General features: G+C 37.4%; 1 protein-coding gene across 5 annotated transcripts in view; it reads left to right on the top strand.

Annotated features, from left to right (window-relative positions):
- Window positions 1-3,305, top strand: part of RNFT2 (ring finger protein, transmembrane 2) — a 50,241-nt gene extending 46,936 nt beyond the window's left edge. For 4 of the 5 annotated variants that reach the window (XM_063454202.1, XM_063454207.1, XM_063454203.1 and 1 more), the window contains exons 9-10: window positions 690-794; window positions 2,997-3,305. In XM_063454202.1, coding sequence (XP_063310272.1) covers window positions 690-794; window positions 2,997-3,131 — 240 coding nt within the window. In that variant the 3' untranslated portion in view covers window positions 3,132-3,305. The remainder of the gene's footprint in view (window positions 1-689; window positions 795-2,996) is intronic. The other variant, XM_063454206.1, reaches the window with a different exon arrangement.
- The last annotated feature ends 16,133 nt before the right edge of the window (window positions 3,306-19,438 follow it).

Below are 19,438 nucleotides of genomic sequence, written 5' to 3'. Positions count from 1 at the left end.
CACCTCCCCTGGCTATGATTGACAGAGCCTGCATGAAAAAAAAAACTGGTTTCACTTTCAAACAGATGTAATTTACCTTAAATAATTGTATCTCAATCTCTAAATTGAACTTTAATCACATACAGGAGGCTCTTGCAGGGTCTAGCAAGCTATTAACATAGCAGGGGATAAGAAAATCTTAATTAAACAGAACTTGCAATAAAGAAAGCCTAAATAGGGCTCTCTTTACAGGAAGTGTTTATGGAAGGCTGTGCAAGTCACATGCAGGGAGGTGTGACTAGGGTTCATAAACAAAGGGATTTAACTCCTAAATGGCAGAGGATTGAGCAGTGAGGCTGCAGGAGCATGTTCTATACACCAAAACTGCTTCATTAAGCTAAAGTTGTTCAGGTGACTATAGTGTCCCTTTAATTTGAAACTTTGTGATATCCACACTATCCTTTGTGTGGTTCACCTTAGCACAAGATAGTGTAGTAGGTGTACATTATGATATGATGCTATATGGTGGTTAATGCCTTAGGTTCGTGTCTAAAGATACTCTATTGATTCAACCTCCTGACCTCATCTGATTACTTAAGTACATATGTTTTTGTGTATTTTCCCTACCTTAATGCCTCCAAAACACACTCAGTGTAATGGGATTATATAAATAAATAATTAGGTTTCTCTTTAACCTTTTCATGTCCAAGCAGAAGTATGGAGTTCGCGCCACCAGCCAGCAATGCAGTGAAGCAGGTGATATCTGTGCCATTTGCCAAGCAGACTTCAAAGATCCATTGATCCTGATTTGCCAGGTAATATTTATTTAGATTTGTACTTTATTTTCTGTCTACAATTCAAAGAAAATCTACATTGTAAATCCGTTATATTGTGATTAGAATGACCTTTTGCAGGCAGAGGATTGAGCAGTACATACATTGTTTGCCCCTAAAAACTTTACAATAACACTGTTTTTTAAACACATGAAAGATTCCCGTTTTGCTAGATTGTTTTTCCATGCATCCAGGCAAACGTTACTGAACATAAGATAATATTTTGTTTTATATACATTTTGCTAACTGTTTGACTGGCACAGTGTATATGTAAGATTATTAGGTACAATCACAAGTAAAGTTTATGGAAACATTTTGCTTGCATATAACTCTGTGTTTGTAGTGTACTACAAGAAACCGTTTCACTCTTTCATTCCATAACATCAGGTAACAAAGAAATGTGGGCTATTGATACACTACTACCTAGTTATTAATCCCTCGCCCCACTGCACATTGTGTGTACTAAGATGCCTTCTCTCGTTGCAATGAGAAGTTGATTCTTATTATGTCTTTAGTGGATATAAAGAGGTTTAGCAGAGACCTGCATTTTTTCTTATTTAAAGAGAGGACCAAGACGCCAGTCCTGGGAACTCCATATTTTTTATGTGTGTGCATGTATGGGAATGAGGGCTTTGTACAAAGAAAAGAAAGAAATGGAGGATGCAACAAGGAACAGAAAGGAATGGTGTACTGAACAGTGCAATAGCCTATATAAAACTTAACATTTAATGAGTTAGATAAAAAGTCCAACTAATGGACTGTAAAAAAAAACAAGATTAACCGCAAACAAAAAATGAAAAGAAAATAGTACTATAAAAAGAATATAAAAAACGACTAGGAAAAGTGTGGGCTGACACCTTGATACACTCTTGTGGGAGCAAGAGATAAACAAAATATGGATAAAGGTGTCAAACCTCTTAAATAGTTTGGTGCAGGAAATAGTTGAGATAAACCCACTCAAAATACTAGCAAATAATAGTAGAATAATGTATCAATAGCCCAAACAGATTTTGCATACAGGAGTGTATATGGCTAACCAGAGCAGATAGGGGTGGTATACATATCTCTAGTATTTAGAGTGGGTTTATCTCAACTATTTCCTGCACCAAACTATTTAAGAGGTTTGACACCTTTATCCATATTTTGTTTATCTCTTGCTCCCTCGAGAGTGTATAAAGGTGTCAGCCCACACCTTTCTAGTGGGTTAATATATGTATTTGTATGTGTGTCAATTTTTATATTCTTTTTATAGTACAATTTTTTCATTATTGTTTGCAGTTAATCTTGTTTTTTCCAGTCCATTAGTTGGACTTTTTATCTGACTCATCAAATGTTTTATATAGGCTATTGCACTGTTCAGTACGCCATTCCTTTTTGTTCCTTGTTGCATCCTCCATTTCTTATACCTACACAAAATGCAGGTTATGGTGCGTGAAGTGTTCCTTTATCAAAATGTATTACTAGTTTAAAGGAACATGACAAACACCATAACCACTACACCTGGGGTCCAAAGAGTGCCTATACCCTCTCCACTACACCTACAGAAGATTTAGACACTCCTACCTAGGAGATTCTTTTAGCTCTCCAGAGCTAAGCCTTGTACCTCCAAGCTTAGCTGAGACAGAGAGCTTTTGGCTTCCTGTAGCTGTAGTGGAGGCAAAGAAGCAGTGCCAACTGGACCCAAGATAAGAATTTACACCACTTTTATAAGTTTTAATAATTTATAATGGGGGAAGGGGGAGCCAGGCCACTCCAAGCACCATATCAAGTACAGTGTGCTGTAGTGGTTATCATGTTTGGAGTGTTCCTTTAAGCAGGGCACAGTCATTTGTACTGCTATTGGTTTCTGACTGGATAGTGACATGTATTATATGTGTTAGCCAAAAGTATAATGTTTAACCTGCTAGCAGACAAGACATATCACTTTATTTTCCCACTATATTTAGTTATACAAAACTTTGACAGCAATTTTGATGACCCAGATTTTTTTGCAACATATAGAATACTTTGAAATAATAATACAATTCTGTAATATTTCTCACTGTGGAGCCTAATGTTGAGCTTTACATAGTAAACATGGTTTATTGTGCTCGTATTTACCACTACAAGGCAGTTCATGGTCTGTTTCATGTCTTACACTGATGTCTTCAGGCTTTCTGAACAATGTCTTCTCCTTTCCCACAGCATGTGTTCTGCGAGGAATGCTTGTGCCTTTGGTTTGACAGGGAGCGAACTTGTCCTCTCTGCCGCTCTGTTGCAGTGGAAACACTTCGCTTATGGAAAGATGGCTCCACATCTGCTCACTTTCAGGTCTACTGACACTGCATGTTAATTTATGCATAAAATGCTGTATATTAAACTATCTTCTCTAACCACAAAGAGCCTAATGACCATTTCTGTGGTTTTCCATTGGTGATGAAGTTCTAATTGCCGTACTCATGAACTTTGAAGAGCTGAACCTGTGATTAAAGATCCCTAAGCCTGTTGGTCGAACTTGAGCTGTGCATATCATTATTTCTATTATATGAGTCTGTGATTTATTCTACCAGATTTTCCGGCACACATGCTAGTCATAAAAAGTTTAGTTGACTGGATCCATTGAGGAGCATTGACAATGAGTCAGGAAGTATGCGAACGCCTGTTTGTGTTGTCTCTCTGTATATCGTTATTATATGAACACTTTGCATGCATGACTTGTATCAATGAGATTAGTGGCACGGTACATTCTAATGCAGCTATCTATCCTGCAAACACTCTTTCTTCATGTAGTTGCATTTGTTAAACTCGGTGGTACCACATTTCTCAACAAATTGTTTTTGCTGTCGTGTTGAAATAAAAAAAAAAACTTACAAAAACATTCCTAACTAGATTATTAGACTCCCGCTACTGTAGAGCTATGTTTTAACACGTGCATTAAGTGACTGAGCATCATGGAAGTTTTACTGACATTAGCTAGCAAACTACTGTGCTAATATATAGGTGTAACAGAGCTAGAATGGAACATTTGAAATTAACACTGTTATGTTAAATTGGACAGAATAACATCATCTTTAATAGTGAATTAGGATATTGATTGTTGTGTTATCTAAGTGAATTAGAAATATTTCTTATTTCTCTTCTCCCATAACACAAGCCACAAGCCCATGACTGCAGCCGAACTGGAGATTTGGCCCGTTTTGCTATTTTTGTCCTATCTTTTTTTTAGTCTATTTTTTTAATTATATTCTCTTTATAAAAAAATATGTCCGGAAATATTTTTAAAAATGTATTAACAAATGGCCTTTTTTTCACTCTAGAATAAAATGTGTACCACTTTAATATCTGTATAACGCTGCCATCTATAAGTAATCCTTAATTCTGTAAACCTGAATCAAGGCCAAAAATCGACCTATTTTGCTTTTACCCTTTTTTTGTTTTTGTACTATATAGTGGTGCTGATGAATACTGTAGCCATTGCCCCTGCCCAGAAGTAGTGGGAGTTTAAGCTCAGAGCTTAAATTTGTGTATTTGAATCAATGCCAGCTTGGGGAAAAAACTCTAGGATCCTGATTAGTTTAATATTACAATCTTTGGCAGCTTTCCAGACTTGCTAAACTTTCCCACTGAAATCGATGCAGAGCCAACTTGGGACAGTTTAGTGCAGGTCAGACGATGCTTCAGCTCTTCTGGGAGTTCGGAGCACTAAATAGTTGCAATGTCTTAACTGGGCGTAATTTTGGAGGTTTGTGAATACAGCTTAGGAGATAAAAGAATACATTTTACCTCTGCAGAAATTCACTTCCGCACTTGTTCAGTTCAATGTTGCAAATGCTACATAATTGTTTACCCATCTGTGATAAACGTGCCTCCTTTTTACCAAACCTTCTCAAGTTGCTAGAGTGGAAGGGTGGAATACATTAAATTGGAGATATAATCATTTAAATCCATTCAACAGGCTTGCCCCAAGTTAGTGAAATTAAGGAGACAGTCTTCGATAGCTACATCAAAAGTCGCACTGAAATAAGATCCTTAAATGGACTGCCCTATTTGCTTTTTCAGTTTTTTTTTATTTATCACAATCTTTAAAGCAAAAACATAATTCTAAATCTCTCTGTTTATGGCACACACATCACCCCCTGGTCCAATCCAGCCCCTCTCTATGAGAAACATTAAAGCTTGCCATCATAATTCTGTGTATGATTATGGCAAATGTAAAGGCTTTTGAAAATCAAATAGTAGCTGTCTGTGTGAAAGCCACCAAAGGTGTGGTTTTAGCACTGTTTCTCAGAAATGGCGTGTTTTACATTGCCCAAGAAAATTGACATCATCTTTGCATTAAAACCACTATATTAAGATGATTTTAGTCTTAGCAATGGGGCTGTTCGATGCAGATACAATTTACAAAGTGATCATTTTAAACATAGTTACTCTCTAGCATTCTCAAACTGTTTGATAAATGTGTAGTACTTTGTTTCTAAATACCAACATATCATTTACAAAATGAGGAGAAAATAATTACATGTAAAATATTCGGGTTCAGAGTAAGAGTTTACGGCTCCAAAAATGTTCTCGCTTCATGAGAAAATGACCAAATGTTTAAAATTAAGTAGGGCAGTAATTCAGACTTGTAACCACAAGAGGTCCTTCTACATCTCTTTGTCTAAATGTCACTGCACTGTACTGAGAAGGTATTCTATTTTTTTTTTATTATTTTAGTTAAATTTTCTTAAATATTGATTTAATACATCAACATTTTAAAAAGTTTATTTTCTGAATTAACAGACCCCGTCCGTATATTTAAATTTTATAATGTTAAAGGTGGGAATATCTTTTGTCATTTGCTCATTAGCAATTCATGGAGAATACTGGAAATATTGTACATAAAACAGGCTCTCTCAAATTCACTCAGCAATAAACTGTGCCGTAGGTGAATTATTTCCCAACTTAACCTAACTGTGTAGTAATACGGTTTCTGAACAGATTTACATGTTCAAAATATGCTCTATTGCAGGGGTGCCCAAAAGGTAGATTCCCAGAAGTTTTAAAACTACAGCTTCCATGACGCTTTATCATTCTTAAGGCATGCAAAGCATTGTGGGAGTCACCCCTGCTCTATTGTATCCACAGTATGTAAAATGCTGGTTCTTTAGCTCTTTTGTACTTGCCACGATAAGCGTCCTATTCCACCTGGTTTCTCAGGGGAACTCTCACTTCCCAGGATTTGTAAGGTTTTACTTATCCCCTTTATTAACTAATGTGCACTGACGAGGTGTGCACTGACGAGGTGTGAAAAATAAATGTAGAAATCTACACCACATATCCTGCAACTGGGTACCTCCACCATGTCACCCTGTCAATAATGATCAACTCTGTTCTTTTCACCTAGCAGTCAGCATAGAGAAAGATGAGAAATCAACCTACGTTTCTATCTCTCCTCTTCATTCTCATAGTTTACCTTGTCTGAACTGCTAAGTACTTAGTATAAATGTAAGCAAGGTAAACACATCATAGGTGATTTTCAATGTTCTCTTCTGAAACACAAGTTTTAGAGAAGTGATTGTTCTACTTTAAACCATGTACCGGTAGAGGTGCTTGACTTCAAGAAGTAGCCCTTGCACAGAACGAGGGTATGTGGCAGATTTCTGTGTGCTGAGAAAAGTCAGTTTGCAGTATGCCGTGATGTTCTTATGGTCCTCTCAGTCCAAATATACCTCTTTGTTGCTTTCTCAGATGTTGCATTTCGCTTTAGGTTGCTTATGACCTCTTTCCCCTCTTCTCTAAAGTCCGTCTGTTTAGGGGCATTTAACTTGTTGAACACAGTCATTGGACATGCTACATTTATACCTTCCCCTTATATTTGTAAAATGAAGAGTAAACAGAATCTATACGCACTCGGTCACAAGAACACAGTAAAAAAAACAGTGTAGTTAGTGAATAGAGACCTATCCAAAGACAATTTATATAAAATTGATATATACACAAATTGACTCATAGTACGTAGCTAGATTCTAAGACATATCTGACATGCAGGTAAATGAAGAGGTGCTTCTATTTAACCCCTTAAGGACAGAGCTTCAGAAGCTTGACTTACGCTTAATGACACAAGCAATTTTTGCATTTTCTTGCTGTTTGCGTTCAACTGCAATTTGCATCTCTCTCATTTATTGCACCGACACATATTATATACTGTTTTTTAAAGGACAGAAAGGGCTTTAATTTGATATAACATATAAATATATAAATGCTTACTTATTATAAAAAAAATACAGAAAAATGCAAAAAAAATGAAAAATATTGTTTTTTTTTACAGTTTTTGCAATCATAATGTGTGCATAATTAGTGCAGGTTAAGGAAAGTAATTAAAAATAAATTCATTTATTTGTTCTGATTTACAGAATATATAATGTGTCTGGGATTTTAAGTTTTTTTTGGTAGTTACAGGTCACAAAGCACAAGGAGTAAAATAAAATTTTAATATGGAGCGATTTTAGAATTTGGTATGTTTGTCTTGTAAGCCTAATAGCCATAAAATAAAACAAAATTGCCACACAAAAGTATATATTTATATAAAGTAGACATCACAGGCTATTTACCTAAGGTTGTTTTGACACTTTCTACGTAGCCATTTTACCGCCAACCTCTGCTAAATATTGGAGTAAAATTGTGTTTTTGGGGGGTTTTCGCACACAAACGTATAACAAAGAACTTCTCATGTGTATTTTGTAAAGTTGTTGTGTGCTATTCCTGTACAAAGTTTTATTATGTGTTCAGTTACTTCTGCTGAGTACAACGGTACCCCCATTGTATGTCTTTGGCACTATTTTGTGAAGCTACAGTGCCATATAGGAGACCTGTCCTTTTCAGTATTCACAGTAGAATTTTGAGAGACGGATATAATGAGCCTATGCTTCCATTTGGGGTATTATAACAGTTTGACTGTTCAAAAACCCCCACAAAGGCCTACCATTTGTAAAAGTAGACACTCCAGGGTATCTCATAAGGTGCATATTGTGCCTTAACATGCCCCCATTTTTTTACCATTACATGCCAAAGTATGTGGTAAAAAATAATTGTGTGCATTTTTTACATACGGATTGCATTTTTGCTGGGCATTTTGTATATTTCATATGTGCCACTAAGTTCAAACCCCCCAAATTATGCTCAGCTAAGTCTTCTGAGTAAAAGGACACCCCCATTGTATGTCTATGGCACGATTTCGTGAAGCTACAGTGCCATACAGGAGACCTGTCCTTTTCAGTATTCACAGTAGAATTTTGAGAGACGGATTTAATGAGCCTATGCTTCCATTTGGGGTATTATAACAGTTTGACTGTTCAAAAACCCCCACAAAGACCTACCATTTGTAAAGGTAGACACTCCAGGGTATCTCATAAGGTGCATATTGTGCCTTAACATGCCCCCATTTTTTTACCATTACATGCCAAAGTATGTGGTAAAAAATAATTTTGTGCATTTTTTACATACGGATTGCATTTTTGCTGGGCATTTTGTATATTTCATATGTGGCACTAAGTTCAAACCCCCCAAATTATGCTCAGCTAAGTCTTCTGAGTAAAAGGACACCCCCATTGTATGTCTATGGCACTATTTCGTGAAGCTACAGTGCCATACAGGAGACCTGTCCTTTTCAGTATTCACAGTTGAATTTTGAGAGACGGATTTAATGAGCCTATGCTTCCATTTGGGGTATTATAACAGTTTGACTGTTCAAAAAAAACCCCACAAAGGCCTACCATTTGTAAAAGTAGACACTCCAGGGTATATCATAAGGTGCATATTGTGCCTTAGCATGCCCCCATTTATTCACCAATATATGCCAAAGTATGTGGTAAAAAATAATTTTGTGCATTTTTTGACATACGGATTGCATTTTTGCTGGGCATTTTGTATATTTCATATGTGCCACTAAGTTCAAAACCTTCAAATTATGCTCAGCTAAGTCTTCTGAGTAAAAAGACATCCCCAATGAATGTCTTTGGCACTATTTTGTGAAGCTACAGTGGCATATTGGAGACCAAGCCATATCAGTTTTTACAGAACTTTGAATTTTGACGCTGGACCTATGTGCAATTTCCAAGCATCTTCGTAAGTTTTAAATTCAAACTACCCCACAAAGGCCTACCATTTCTTAAAGTAGACACCCCAGGGTATTTCAAAAGGCATATTTTGAACCTTAGCGTGGGATAATTTTTCCGCTAGCTTGTACCAGGTGTAGTGGTAATAAGCGTTTTTTCTGCCTTTTTGACACACAAAGTGAGTTTGCACAGTATATTTTGCAAACCTTATGTGTACCACCACTCTATAATACTTTATATGTTGCTCAGCTATGTCGGCTGAGTACAAAAATACCCCCGTATGTACCTTTGCCAGGTATATGTGGACATCGGAGGGGCACATTTGGGACACAGCCATTCCATTTTTTTTCAAACTTTACATTTTTACGCTGTGCCCATGTCCCATTTTAGAGTATTTTACCAGGCTATATAATCCAAATACTCCATAAAGCCATACCATTTCTTAAAGAAGACATCCCAGGGTATTTCAAAAGGCATATTTTGAAAATTAGTGTGGGATAATTTTTCCGCTAGCTTGTACCAGGTGTAGTGGTAATAAGCGTTTTTTCTGCCTTTTTGACACACAAAGTGAGTTTGCACAGTATATTTTGCAAACCTTATGTGTACCACCACTCTATAATACTTTATATGTTGCTCAGCTATGTCGGCTGAGTACAAAAATACCCCCGTATGTACCTTTGCCAGGTATATGTGGACATCGGAGGGGCACATTTGGGACACAGCCATTCCATTTTTTTCAAACTTTAAATTTTTACGCTGTGCCCATGTCCCATTTTAGAGTATTTTACCAGGCTATATAATCCAAATACCCCATAAAGCCATACCATTTCTTAAAGAAGACATCCCAGGGTATTTCAAAAGGCATATTTTGAACCTTAGCGTGGGATCATTTTTCCGCTAGCTTGTACCAGGTGTAGTGGTAATGAGCGTTATTAATGTATTTTTTTACTTTTTAAAACAATTTTTTAAACTTTTGTTTTGCTTATTCATTTTTTAAAAGTTTCCTAAACTTTCGTAAAACTTTTTTTTACAGATTTAACATTTTTCTAAGCTTTTTCTTTTACCGTTAACCCCTAACTAGCAGTAAGCAGCACTAACAGTAAATTCCCCATTTTCCCATAACTCCCACCCACCCCAGCTAGCAAAATATTTAATTATACAATATTTGAATTAGTTAATTAAATTAATTTAACCCCTGAGGGTTAAAAAATAAATAAAAGTTAATCGTCAGGGGTTAAAAAAAAAATTAGATCACAGTATAATACTGGGATCTGTATTTTGATCACTGTAGGCAGTGATAGACTGGCAGGCAAGGGGTTAATTTTTATTTGGACTGGGTAACGGGTTTATTTTTTTTTTTTTTTTTTACTTAAACGTTATTAAAACTTTTTTTTTACTTAATTTTTTAACTTTTTAAAGCTTATTTTAAAACTTTTTTAACGTTAACCCCTAGTTAGCCTAACACTAAATCCCCCAATTCCCCACTAACTTCCACCCTCCCCAGCTAGCTAAATTTATAATTTTAAAATATTTAAATTAATTAATAAAATAAATTTAACCCCTGAGGGTTAAAAAAAAAAAGAATTAACCCTCAGGGGTTAAAAAAAAAAATCAGATCATATTAAAATGTAATCCCTGCCAATTGATCACTGTAGTCAGTGATCAATTGGCAGGGAAGGGGTTAATTTTTTATTAAAATGGGTAAAGGGGGGGGATTTTAATTTTACTTTTTTTTTTTACACCAGGGGGCAGGATCAGCACTGATCCGTCTCCCTGCACTTCACAGTGAACCCGGAAGTGCATGGAGGCGGAGGTGAGTATACAGAGCACATGTGCCCGCTCTGACATGCTGTCAGAGCGGGCACATGAGCTGGGACAGCCCGATCCGGTGCTCCCGGTCTGCCTCTAATGCAGAGGCAGACCGGAGCACCATTAACCCCACGATCGCCGCGATTGCGGCGATCTGGGGTTAATTTTACCGCGTGACGGACAAGGTCCGTCACCCGTCGTTAAGGGCATCCCCAGGATGACGGACCTCGTCCGTCACCCGTCGTGAAGGGGTTAAAGTGCCAAGTAAGAGAACGCACAACATTAACTGTCAAACCTCACAATTTAACAAGTCTGAAATAGATAAAGCACAGATTATGGTGCATTAACACCTATAATTTGTCTGCATTATATGATCAACTTTATTAAGAGTATTAAATATAGGTTACAGAATTTGAACGTTGATTTTATAAATACATATTAATGACCAAAGCTAGCTTTCTTGTTCTATGTTATAAACTAGGAATAAAGAGAAAAAAAAAACCCTTGTAAGTAACATACCTTGGCGTGTGTAGGACTCACATAGGAAGTTTTGCCTTACACTATAAAGGCCACAAGAGCAATACTAAAAAAGTTATTTAAATGTGCATATGTATTTGGCATGGTGCATAAGTAACTTTTTTTTCCTTTGGTTTTCTATTATATATAGAAACACAGGAAGTGTAACGGCAGAGAAGAACCATTCTGACCATCTAGTCTGCCCAATTTCCTAAATACTTTCATTAGTCCCTGGCTTTAAATTAAAGTTACGATAGCCTTATGCCTATCCCACGCATGCTTAAACTCCTTCACTGTGTTAACCTCTACCACTTCAGCTGGAAGGCATCCACTACCCTCTCTGTAAAGTAATACTTCCTGATATTTTTAAAACGTTGCCCCTCTAATTTAAGACTATGTCCTCTTGTTGTGTACCTGTAAAGATCCTTTACCATTTCCTTGTAAATTGGGGCTACTGTGTACTATAGTGTGTACTATAGTCATTGCTGTTGCCCAGGATCAGTGGGAGTTAAAGCGCAGGACTTACTTAATTTTGTATTTTTATATTAAATTATATCAAATCTTCAGTGAGAACTATATAAAATGTTAAAAAAGGAAGATTTATGTAAATTCCATCACCTCCTTTTGACAAATGTTATCATGTTAACGCCGTCCAAATATGTTTGTTAAAATGATCTGTGAACAAAGAAACCCGATTCTAAATAAAATAATGAAATTTAAAGTCCACATTAAGATCATTAGGAATTAAAGTGTCCAACTTATTATTTTATTGATATAGCGCCATCAAATTCCGTAACGCTGTACAATGGGTGGACTAACAGACATGTATTTGTTACTAGACAACTGGACGTACAGGAACAGAAGGGGTGGAGGGCCCTGCTCAATGAGCTTACATTCTAGAGCAGGCTTCCCCAAATTCCAGCCCTCCAGATGTTGCTGAACTACAACTCCCATGATTCTATGAATGAAATAGGCTGGGAATTATGGGAGTTGTAGTTCAGCAATATCTGGAGGGCCGGAGTTTGGGGAAGCCTGTTTTAGAGGGAGTGGGTATAATGACACAAAGGGTAAAAGTAGGGGTACGAAGTAGGTTGTTAGAAAAGTATTCACTGAGGGCTTAGTAGGTAATTTTTGACGTTTGCAGTAGAGTAGTCATGGGGGGTGGGGGATAAAAAACTGCTAACAGTTTAATTGATATGCTTTCTTGAAGAAGTGAGTTTTCAATTATTTTTTGAATGAGTGGAGACTGGGGTAAAGTCTTACAGAGAAGGGAAGGAAGTTCCACAGAAGAGGTGCAGCGCTGGAGAAATCTTGGAGGCGAGCATCAGAGATGGGAGTACGGACAGAGGGATAGGTCTTTGGCAGAGCGCAGGGGTCTCGACGGGACATACTTGTGTATTAGGGAGGATAGGTAGGTTGGAGCAGCATTATGTAGGACTTGTAGGCAAGCTCCAGAATTTTAAATTTAACCCTATATCTAACTGGAAACCAATGCAGGAACTGACAGAGCGGGGAGACGTGGGAGGTGCGAGCGGACAGGAAAATGAGCCTCGCCGCCGCATTCATTATTGATAGCAGCGGTGCAATCTGGGAACACGTAAGACCACTGAGAAGGGGATTGCAGTAGTCAAGGCGAGAGAGAACAAAAGCATGGAGCAGCAGCTTAGCCGCATCCGGCGTTAAATAGGCGCTATATTTTTTAGATGGAAGCGACAGGATTTGGCGATTGATTGGACATGAGGGGTGAAGGAGAGGTTGGAGTCAAAAAGAACACCCATACAGCGAGCCTGTGAGGTAGAGGTGATGGTAGCACCGTTGACTTGGAGGGAGACAAACACGGGAGTAGCAACTCGTGAGGGAGGAAAGACAAGAAGTTCTGTTTTGGACAGGTTGAGTTTAAGGAAGTGAGCAACCATCCAGTTGGAAATCGCAGAGAGGCAGTCAGAGACATGAGTCAAGAGGGGTGGAGAGAGATCAGGAGAGGATAGGTACATTTGCATTTCATCTGCATAGAAATTATAACGGAAGCCAAAAGAGCTGATGAGTTTACCAAGGGAGGCAGTATAGATAGAGAACAGTAGGAGACCAAGGACAGAACCTTGGCTGGACACCGACAGAGAGTGATTGGGGGGAAGAGCGCTGGGAGAGGTATTAGGAGCACCGAGAGAGCAGTATCCCGTAGACCAAAATTACGGAGAATGCGAAGAAGCTGTTGATGATCTACAGTGTCAAAGGTAGCAGAAAGATCAAGGAGAATTGGGATAGAGTAATGGTCGCGAGATTTAGCAGCAATTAAATCGTTGGATACTTTGACAGAATGACCAGTGCGGAATCAAGACTGAAGGGGATCAAGCAGAGAGAGTTGGATTCGAGAAAGTCAGTCAGTCTGGTGTACACAACTCTCTAGAGGATATTGGAGGTAAATGGCAGTAGCGAGATAGGACAGTAGTTGGATGGGGAGTTGGGGTCAAGGTTGGGCTATTTCGGAATCAGGGTTACAGTTGCCTGTTTGAAGCGTGAGGGAAATGTGCCAGATGAAAGGGAGAGATTGAAAACTTTAGTGAGAGGAAGAGCAAGAGAGGGAGACGTTCTGTCTGAGCTCCCGCTTCAGGGCCGAAAATCGGCGATAACTGGGGGCCAAATCTAACCAACGACACACTCCGGCAACTAAACTGACCCCCAGCTGTTGGGGTAAGCAAAGATGCCTCCCAAAGACCCTACCTGGTGCCAACGGTGACCCGACACAGGCCCGAAGCACGGGGGAGCTTGAGCCGGGAAGAGACAGCCGCTCTCCCGGGTCTCCAGCCGGTGGCTGACTTCCCCTCCCCCCTGGACCGGGGGGTCATCCCGGTCTACACGGACATCCATCAATGCGCCAAACCAGGCCTAAAAGAACCACCCCGCCGAGGTACCCCTCAAGATGGCCGCCACATTATTGCCACAATAGCTGGCCTACAAGAAATCTACAAGTCCGCTATCATACAGCCAGTTCCGCTTAAATTGCAAATTCCCTGTGAATTCACTTAGAATTCCCAAAAATAATTTTTAAAGCCATATTAATGTCCCTAATATGTTCCTCAATCTTGATATGCATAGGTCAATCTTTTCTCCCTATATAGTAAAAATGATGGGCAATAAAATGCCAAACATCACTTTATCTAGTGACAACTAAATTAGTTTGTCTTTCACTTTAGTTTCTTTTAAGCAAGCCTCCATACATGCTAACCATTGTCCACATCTATGAAATCCTATATCATTATTAAAATCTACGTTTATAAACCTTCTTCTTATGATTGTTAAATGTTAAGATTATTAACTGTACTGTATATGAAACGTTCATGTACCTACTCCCTCTATATCAGGCATGGGTCATCAGTATAATGATGATGGTCCATGGGGTCCATTATTCACTAACCATGGCCATATATGTATGTTTCTCCCCAGTGAGCTGTAAAGAAATTGGTATCGCTGATGGCAAACCCTATGCCCATCCTTGTCCCAGAGACCTGTCTGTAGATACAGTATATTCATCATTCCAATTGTAGTTCTATATTGCTAAAATATTGATGCCATCACAAAAATTGGTCTCTTTGAGGTGTAAATTAGACTACCGTAAATCAAAGCATTGAGTGTGCTATATTATGGAATACAAAGATGTTACATCATTGATGTGAAGAAAGTAGTTCTGACATGTTATGTCATTCTGAAGGCATCCCTTGCAGTTTATCTTTAAGGTATAAAGGACATTGTTGTATTCTAAGGTGTACGTGTAAGTCTACATTTTCAAATAAGTCTGAGTTGAGAGCCAATCTCTAAATAATGTGGCATTACCTACTGTTGTTAAATCTAGGTAGAAAGTAAAATGTGGGGAAGGGATTCTAGGGAGTTTCACAAACATGCAACTGTATTATTTTTCGTTTAGTATCCTTAATGGCTTGTCTCTGTCTCAATAATTAACTAGGTATATTTTAATTGCAGACATTAGGTCATGTAAGAGTATATTGTAAGTGTTCTGGTCTTCCAATAGTTCTAGGGCTCCGTCATGATAGTATTGGGTGGTCTTTTTAACCAGTTCTTCATGCTTACTTGCGTGTTTTATCATTATTAAGTAAAGTGACCTCAATTCTTAGAGAGCTCTACCTTCAGTTAAAGTCTCTATATATTTATTAGGTTGGTCAATGTTCTCCATGTCCTGATTAATCAACTTTATAAATGTGTAGATTGAATGGCCGTACATCTGCTTTTAATCGAAGTGGACTCATTCTTTAAATTGGCGTGGCTAAAGTATAATAAAATATAGTATAGTATAGTAAAATATTTATTTAGGCATATTTTCGTATGAATTTATTCAAATGTTGCAAAGTGACATTTCTCACTTTTTGTTGCTATGTCCCTCACCCTTTCCGTTTCTCTAACTCATTAGATGGGTACTGATATACAAGAGTGACTAATAATTGTCAAAAAGCTTACAGTACTGAACAGAACTTTGGCTATCTTTGGTACAACTTCATCAGTTCGTTTTTACCACCAGTTGATTGAGAGACTTTAGGTACAAAGTTCTGCTAATCAGTATTTTGCGTTGGGCTATGTATGAAGATTTAGAAGGGACACATTCTAAGGTATCCATTGTCCTTCACAGCTAGTCTGCCAAGTAACACAGATTCTCAATAGGTTCCTGAAGTCTTCAGACCACATGTCATTTTTGTTAGACCAGTTTTCATATGTAAATTACTTAATTAGATATTCTGACGATGTATGAGAACTTTGAACTAACAAGCCATATGATTTATTTGTTACAGCTTGTTTGTAATCATTATGGTAATTTTAACAGATTTTCAGAGTGTATGCATTTATTATATATTTATATTTTTGATTAATTTATTTTTTCCATATGCACCTTTTACAGCAAATAGGTCTGCTTAACTATATCTTCAAAATGCTTCTACGTGATATGACAGGAATTTTCTGGTTTTTTTTAATTGCTTCACCAGCACCTACAGAGCTCCGATCAGAAATCTCAGGGCTCCTTAAAATATGTCTTCCCCTGACCTAGATGCACAATTCTTGCCACACGCACATAAACTGTTATACCCATACACCCTTCCAGAATACATTCTGCTGAACACACACACACAATGTAAGGGACACACACATACACAGATTCCTATTATCAGATACACATCCAATGGTGCACATTGTCATACACACACACTGTCCCACTCACAAAGTCATAGTGGAAGCACAGTGTGGGATCCAGGTGGTGGTGATATGATGAAATGCTATACCCTCCCCCTTACCCCACATAGTTGTGGATCAGAGCCCTCAGCTACCCCTCACACACACGACATCCTTCACACACACTGCACCCCTCATACACACACACACACACACACACTACATCCTTCACAAACACAATGCAACCTGGTACACACACTGCAGCTCCTATCCCTGCAGATCCTAGGTAAGTTGTCAAACTGTTCTTAAACAGTTTGACTACTTACCCTGGGAGGGCACTACTTGCACCATAACCACTACAAAGTGATGTAGTGGTTATTGTGCCTGGATTGTTTCTTTAAATAGTCTACCAGTGCCCCTCCCAAGATTAGGTTCTGGATCTGTGCTTGAACAGCAGCAAGCATTTCTGCACAACGGGCCCAGTATATGCTGCAGCGCTGTACATATGTACAACCTAGAAAATTATTTTGACTTGGGGCGCCTTGAACCTAAAAAGTTTGGGAATCACTGTATTAGACTATAGAGAAGTGAATTGTTTATATGCACTGTCCATTTATAATGGTCTGTTTTAATAAATGTACAACTCTTAAAGCCCTTCTTTCTTTATTTTCACATAAATAGACATAAGAGGTAAACAAAGTAAGTCTTTATCCAATAAATCTTGTACGGTATGCACTTTCTATACATTTACTTAGCAATATTTAGACTTCAAATAAACGTGACATTTACACATCCAATAATTGATCTCCCCCGAGTTAATATAGTAACACATAGCAGTAATGTGCGGCTATATCATTAAGCATGTAATCAAAATATTGCATTATATAAAATCCTCAAAGTATTGTAGACTTAAATAATGCTATTTATATAAATACAATGGCATTCTTCTGATATATTCATATAGCACTCTTCATTCAGTGGGCCAAAGAGCCAAGATTTTTCTTCACCCCTTAGAATGCATTGCAGTTCTTTATTATGTTTTGCAGCAGTGAAATGATTGTGTTTTTTTGTTTTCCATAATTTATATCTCCAGTCCTCCAGCCTGGCAAGAGAACTTAGCACCACAAAACTTGGTAGCACCGGCCAACTTTAGCATAGCACCCATGATCCAGCCCGTCGGATTGCCATTAGCCTTTCCACAGCCTTCAGTCTAAACCTGCTTTTATAAGGCAGCACATCAGATCCTTAGTACATTCCAATGAAAATACACATTCGGTTAATATTGTACAGATTTAACAGTCATGTAGTTTAGCCATATATTACAAATTCTAATAGTAGGGAGATCAAAGCAGACACTTTCCAAGACGCACATCTTTAAAATACAAATCAGAGATGTGTTCTTAGCTGTCACGCCACTAGGACACGCTAACCATATAACATGGTAGCTATGGAGATTCTTGTCATTAATGCATAATTGCAACAAAGTCAGCTTTTTGGCTTTCTTTTAGGTAACCCATATAATCCACCCTCAATTTAACGCAATGTATCGCAATTTACTAGAAAGCAATTTATAAAATGATACAGATCATTTATTTGCTTCGAAGTATCTTGTTTTTAAGCAACGGTATACTTAAATAAACCCCTACAAATTGAAAGTTTTGTGTTTAGTAAATAAACTATATCCTTCAAAAAGCCAAAATATCACGAAGCGGTGGGAGTTATTGAAACCATGTCCACTAGGAAAGTTGATGGATCTTCACAGGTTGAAAGTGGTGGATTGCAAAGAACTTGCATTTGCATTATGTCACTAATTTCTGTATGTTTCAGAGTTGAGTTAAGCAGAGTTACTGTTCTCAAAAACAAATGGACCACAAGAGTAGTAATGCACATCTAGCATAGAGCATAATGCCTAGTTGTTCTGCTCTAGTAGCAGGTATGTTTATTTTATGATAATATGCCATACTGTTTAGTATAACTTAATATCATCAGAAACTGAACCACCCAATAAATTATTCAATAAGTATGAACTAGAATATTTTAATACAGTAATATATTATCACTCCGTTCATGTTTCATTATTTTCTGCAAACTTTGTTTAAATGTATGTATTTTATTTATTGTAACAAGAAATTGTAACTAATTGTGACATGTCTTCGGGTGTCACACAGTTTTGACAAAACTTGGTGTAGAATCTCCAACCAACTTGAAAGATATCTCGTATTTAAGAATTTACCACTGCAAGAGTAAGGAAACAATGCAATTTTTTGTAGCTGTTGCTTTGTGCTGGTTAACTCCCATCAAGCTCAAGCAGCCGTTTTTATTGCATGTGGATGATGGCAAATGCAGTCCAATAACATAGCTGCCTGTCATTTTGTGAATGCAATAAGTCTTTATATTGTACCATTAAGTACGATCTCCTGACCATGACTACTAATATATCATTACGATCAAATATTACACTTTGTTCATCAATTTAAAAAAAAAATTGTTCTGTGAGTCTCTTCAAGGAAAGTGCCTCTTTGATCTGTTATTTACATATACATTGCTTAATCACATAAGAAATAAAAAATAAGAAGAATCAAATATATTCGTTAAAGTCAAAGAAAGATTTCACAATTTTAAACACTTACAAAAGTTTTAAAAAAAAGATAGCGATACCTGTGCAGACATAAAAAGAACACATTTGCATTGATTGAGAATAAAAGTTTGCTTAATGGAAAACCGTGGCTTTTGCTCCTTTTTGGAGACATACAGCCAGACCATAAACTCAACCCGTAAACATTTCTGCTTAAAAAATAATAAAATTCATATTATGTAGGATAAATCACCTTTGGCAGCATCAGAGAATGCGCTTATGTTTCTGAGCTGCAACACATAAACATGAATATTCTTTTATTAATAGATCTTTCAGCAACCTAAATTGCTGGGGTTCTTTTATTAAGTAAAATGAATTATTTAAAACATACAACAAGCAAAGTTTGCTTTACTGTATACAATAAAGCTGTATGATAAAAATCTAAAAATGTAGTTCTCAATAATAATCAGAAATTG

Source organism: Pelobates fuscus, chromosome 5 (assembly GCF_036172605.1).
Source record: "Pelobates fuscus isolate aPelFus1 chromosome 5, aPelFus1.pri, whole genome shotgun sequence".
Taxonomy (NCBI): domain Eukaryota; kingdom Metazoa; phylum Chordata; class Amphibia; order Anura; family Pelobatidae; genus Pelobates; species Pelobates fuscus.
Note: the sequence above shows the minus strand (reverse complement) of the source record. Positions and strands in the feature narration are given on the sequence as shown.